Raw genomic sequence first — 5589 nt, 5'->3', positions numbered from 1 at the left:
ACTAACCAAACTTCTGAGCCAGAGAAACTCTCATTCGTGAGATCTCAACCTGTACCTAACTCATTGGCAGGTGAAATTTTGTCAGCTTCATGTCTTGACCCAAAACTTTGAACTATATGATAATTTTAGAGCTATTTTCCTCAAAATACTTTCTGATACCACTGTAGGTGATGATTTTTATTGATGCTTTAAGTTAGCTGATGTCCTTTCTTTCCGATTGGGCACTCTTAACTATATGCGTGCTCAGGCCCAGGCCAACAAAAGCGCCTTCGAGTCATTGTTTCGTTCAAGTTAGGTGGATAAAAATGCTATCACTTTGGATAGGTTCGCCTTATTTTGGAATTTGTTTTATACAAGCAACCGGCTTCGCCGTCCACGGCTACGCCGTGGGTGCTTGGACTGCGGCGCTGCTCGCTTCGCCCTCCCCCCCTTTGGGCTTCGCCCAGTGTTTATTCAGTGGTATGTTTTGGTATCAAATAAAAGAGAAAATAATATTGATTTTTATTCATCCTTAACATTATCATTACATTTTATGTTTTTTATAGGTTTTTCCGTAGAGGAGTACTTTCAACTTCGTCATCGTCGTCTTCGTCCTTATCACTGTATCTTTTTCCTGTCCTGATCCTTTCAAGCTCAGCTCGTAGTTCCCTTACTTCTTCCTTGAGGGCCAAAATTTCTGATTCGTCTCCACTGTTCTCGTCTTCAGAATCGAAAGGCATGATCATGGCTACCGCTTCTTTTTCGGTGATCGAATAGGCAGTCTTTGGAATAACAGAGATTCCTTGTTGTGGTTCCTCTTCAGCTATTTTTAGGTCCTCGTTATTGGAAACATTTAACAGTTCTGGTACGTTGATCGAACTCTGAAACTTTTTCCCAACGAAAAGTTCTTTATACGCACAGTTACGGGTAGGTTTATTTACATACTCGTCTCCCTCTCTTCTCAATCCTGTAAACACGAATAAAGAGTTCGAACTGGTAACCCGGGAGCACGCCACGTAAAGTTGACTGTGCGCGAAGCACTGTGCTGAATCAAGTAGAAGACCACAATGGTTAAAAGTTTGTCCCTGAGACTTGTTTATTGTCATAGCGTAACACAGTTTGACAGGAAATTGTTTCCTTTTGAAAAGCACGGCAGTATCTGTTGACTCTAACGTTACTCTCGGAAGCAAAAATTGCTCTCCCCTATAAGTTCCTCCCAGAATCTTGCCTACAATAATGTTCTTCTGTAAATTAGTCACCATAGCCCGGGTCCCGTTCCATAACTTGGGTGGACAAATGTTACGGATAACCATAATGATACTACATATCTTTAACCTTAACTCGTGAAGAGGAAGGGAAGGACTCGTCATAGAATTGTAGACGGATGTCTGAACGTCCATTTCGTTATCAACTGAAGTATCTTCATTCCTATAAACCTTCTCTGGTTTGTCCGACTTATCGTATACCATCGAATTAATACAGTCAACGTCATCATTGGTAGGTGAAATAATACCTCTTTCCTCGAAATAAGAAACGTTAAAAAAATTATCTTTTAAGTTGTCGTAAACCTTCTCCACCAACTCTTCCCGATTCTTGACAATTACACCGAATCTAGGAGGAAAATTAATGTCCCCGATTTTTCCGGCCCCCAAATCTAATTTTTTTTATTTTTGCAAATTTCCTGTTTTCATGGTCGTTAGCTTTGAGTCTCACGTTATCTGTTAGTTCCAACTTAATCAAATCATCCCAAAAGTAACTGGACTTTATACAGTATTCGAGTTCGTCATTTTTACCACCTCCTCTGATAACGGGGAGAATCTGTCTAAAGTCTCCAGCACAAACGAAAACTATTCCTCCCATGAATCTGTTGACTTCCAGTATATCTCTCAACGTAATATCTAGGGCTGCAATCGTATTCCTGTTGGCCATTACAGCTTCATCCCACACTATAACTGATGTCATCCTTAATAACCTTGCCATCTCAGAGTTCTTCTTGATACCACATGAACGTACTTCATTGTATTCCATTAGTGGAATCTTGAACATGTTGTGAGCCGTTCTACCTCCATGTAAAACTGTTGCAGCGATACCCGAGGACGCGGCTGCCAAGGCTATCTTTCCCGTTGAACGAACTGTGTCCAGTATAATGTTTAGCACGAAAGACTTTCCTGTACCCCCAGCAGCGTCTAGGAAAAAGCCATTGTTACAGTCTTTTCTGCCCCCTTCTACGCGTGCCATCACGGTCTCGTAGCAGAACCGCTGTTTTCTCGTTTAGGAGAACCTTTTTACCTTCAACTTCTTCTGCTAGCCTAATTTTGTTGTACGATTTCTCTCTAAGGATGACATTTGTTGTCTTTTCTCCGTCTCTTGAAGGCGGTAAACCGTATTGAACTATTATCCCACCTCCACAGTTCAAAACGTTTTCTTGTATATCGTCTAAGGCGTCCAGATAAATTTCGTCATTATACTCTGTTAATCCTCTGAAATAGAGGAAATCACTCGCAAACAGATCTTTAGTTTCTTCCCAGATATTTGACTGATCCTCTAGGTCAGAAAACACCAGCATATCCGCATACGTTGATCTTAGCTGTTTTCTGTCGTTTGTGTAATTAATGATCTCCATGATTGTCTGTTTCCACGTTTCTTCATCGTTTAAGAGACCCATAGCTTTTACGGCTTCCCGAAAGGTTAGATGTATTACCCCTTGACCTGTTCTAAGGTCTGTAAAAGATGTAGGACCTCTTTTATGTGTTAGAAGTAGACGCATATAGAAGAGTTCAACAGTTTTACTTGTTACAGCCCGGATCCTTCCTAAAGAAGAAGTTCTGGTCTTTTGTTCCGTCCATTTTCTCTTATTCTTTTCGTAGAAGAAAAAGTTTGGTACTTCATGGTAAAAGAGACTGGCAGCGAATTCGTTTTGAGAACATAATTTGAAAAAGGACGTTAGTTGGGTGTCTTTAGAGACCTTATTATTGATGGTTTCCTTTGATGCATCTTTGTTGTAGAACACTTCATTTTCCCTTTTAAGGTGTAAATCTAGCGAAACGACAGGAGGGTGACTTTTGTGAATAGGGAACTTGAATATCTTCCATGTAGCTTCATTCGCGTTAACGTAACGCGCCTCTTTGTAGTTTTTGACCTCGTTGACGATTTGATCGTTTTCTCCTGATTTCGTAACCAGAATACGGTCGCAACCTTTGTTAACGTACTTGGTAACGTATGCGATAGTTTTGATGGAATTTGAACATTCAACGTTGATGTGAGCGTTATATTTAAGGCACAGATACGGATTATAAGGGACAACCCACGAATTATTTATTGTTGCTTCCTCTCCTTTAACTTTCTTGGTAAAAGAATGTCCGCCTTCCCCTACGGCTCTTCTTTTGTAAAGAGGGTACCCGTTGTTTCCAAAGAGAAAATTGTCCCTGCAAGGTTTAGGGAAGCCTTTTCCACACAAATCCATCCCGTTTACTGATTTTCCTTGACAACATGATTGGGACTCGTCGAAACCCTTGCAAGGACCATAGATCATGCATGTTATAACAGTTTCGAATAACCTTGGCTCTTTTTCTTTGTCTGGTATTTCGGCTGAGATGATTCTTCCCACTAATTCTGCGTCAACACGATGTTCCATCCACAAAAGAATGTGAACGTGAGGGAGACCTCTTTTCTGCCATTCGATGCTGTAAAGGTGAGCTTTTACGCGTCCAAAAATGTTCTTGTTGGTCAAATCATCCATGAGTTCGTCGACTTTCAACTTGAAGATTCTGCTAACTAAATCAGGTCTATCGCCCCTATTTTTCAAAGTAGCATGGGAACCCGTCTGTTGCGCGGCTTCGCTCAGTTCTTCCCAGGCAGGATTCATGGTAAAAGTTATGAAAAAGTCAGGAGAACCATAGTTAGTGACGAACGCGAGTGCGTCCTGTTGACGCTGTTTCATGTATCTTGGGCCCCCAACGTATGTTGGAGGAATAACGATACGTTGTCCAGAATTTTTACCGTCTTTACCCCGTAGAACATCTGATCGTTCCTTTCTGATTTCTTTCTAGTTATGCTCTATGTAAGATAACCTTGTAGACTCAACTTTTACGTAATTGTCAACCGCGAACTGATGGAATAACCTCTTACACTTGGTCAAACAGTTGAAAACGCCTTCTCTTTCCATGTACAGAGAAGCGTAAACTTGCGAGGAGTCAAGGATCCGTATAGCCTAGCGGTACCATAAGCTTTATCGGCAAGTCTCATTGTATAGGACTAACCGATGTCCCCGTTGGGGATTATTAATGGGTACTGAAAAGGGTCGTAAAAGAAGTTGTTGTGGCTGATATATTTAGTGAGATATTTCGAACCTGGTTTAGGCGAGTCTACTGTTATACTCAGAGTATCCCTCATGGAATTAAGATTAACGATAGCTCCAACATGAGAAGATGAAGAAGGAAGATGATAAACTCCTCTATGTTCACGCGTATTTACCCCTTCAGACGCTTTCAAAGTTATAGAAACCTCAGGAAGTTCTCCGTGTTTTTTAACGTGAAGTTTGATTAGTTCCTTTGACGTTTCTACCTCTTTTAACATGCCTGTCAGGCAAGCATTGTGGACAACCATGTATTCGTAGAGACTCTTAATTATGTTTTCATTCTCTTTTAGCTCTCTTCCCTTTCACGTCGTTTTTCTGTAGAGGCTTCAACATTTTTCTTTGAATATGCAAGTTTCTCTGTTCTTAGCTTAATTTGCTGGTCACTGCCATGATAAAAGTAAAGATCTAGAAAACAGGTCTCTTTCTTCCATTTTTTTTTTCTCGGTTTCCCTTTGTTTCTGGTTCACTGTCTCCGAATAACCCGCTTCCTCCTATTAGATTTGGTTTCAAACTGCCTATTCTGTGGTATATTTTTCCTTGTATCTTGTAACATAAAGCTGTCTCAGCCGCGTTTTCGAGCTTGCTAGACGTTGAAAAAGAGGTAAAAGAGAACAACAAATTGAAACCTACAATATTATTCAAGAAACGTTCTGAAAGCTGAGACGTTCCATCGTATAAAGATTTGACAGCGTTATCCTTGATTTGAGAAGGAAGTTCAGGACAAACTTGGCTTAAACCACAGCAGATAGATCGGATCTCATTTTTCCATAAAAGTGCTTGGCAGTACTTGCATTTAAAGTCTCCTAATTTGCCTACGTAATGGAGCACGACTTTAGCGTCTCCTTCACGAAGCGCGCCGAGAAGTTCTTTGGGAGGCTGTTTCTGTGTGTTTCCTTCTATTTATTTTATGTGTCGTTGTCTGCGTTCTTCCCTAGCCTCCGCTAACAGCTTTTTTTCTCCCTCTGAAAACTCGTTAACAACTTGTTCTCCCCTTAAAACGGATTTGATTATTTTTCGAGCTGCTTTCGATTTTTCTTGCTCTTCTTTTTTCTGTTCTCGTAATCTTTTAGCGTCTAACCTTTTAAAGCGGTTTTCTTCCTTTTTCTGTTCTCGTAATCTTTTAGCATTCTAACCTTTTAAGGCGATTTTCTTCCTTTTTCTGTTCTCGTAATCTTTTAGCGTCTGACCTTTTAAGGCGGTTTTCTTCCTTTTTCTGTTCACGAGACCTCTTATTATGTAGTTTCTCGTCTCGT

General features: G+C 40.5%; 1 protein-coding gene across 1 annotated transcript; it reads right to left on the bottom strand.

The window, feature by feature from the left end:
• Positions 1–1602: 1602 nt before the first annotated feature.
• Positions 1603–3919, bottom strand: LOC143021850 (uncharacterized). Its single transcript, XM_076179616.1, has 2 exons — positions 2269–3919; positions 1603–2111 (listed from the first exon to the last, which is right to left on the bottom strand). Exons 1-2 carry the CDS (start codon positions 3917–3919, stop codon positions 1603–1605), a joined length of 2160 nt encoding a protein of 719 aa, XP_076035731.1.
• Between the last annotated feature and the right edge of the window lie 1670 nt (positions 3920–5589).

The sequence above is a fragment of the Oratosquilla oratoria genome, chromosome 43 (genome assembly GCF_046742065.1).
Source record: "Oratosquilla oratoria isolate Oo_2021 chromosome 43, ASM4674206v1, whole genome shotgun sequence".
NCBI lineage: Eukaryota > Metazoa > Arthropoda > Malacostraca > Stomatopoda > Squillidae > Oratosquilla > Oratosquilla oratoria.
Note: the sequence above shows the minus strand (reverse complement) of the source record. Positions and strands in the feature narration are given on the sequence as shown.

What these genes read in the sequence shown, in the direction of transcription:
- LOC143021850 (XM_076179616.1), bottom strand. Translation starts at nt 3,919, where the DNA reads ATGAAACAGCGTCAACAGGACGCACTCGCGTTCGTCACTAACTATGGT. An exon ending in GCTAGCAGAAGAAGTTGAAG is followed by an intron (nt 2,112 to 2,268) that starts GTAAAAAGGTTC and finishes TACTGGACACAG; the next exon opens with TTCGTTCAACGGGAAAGATA.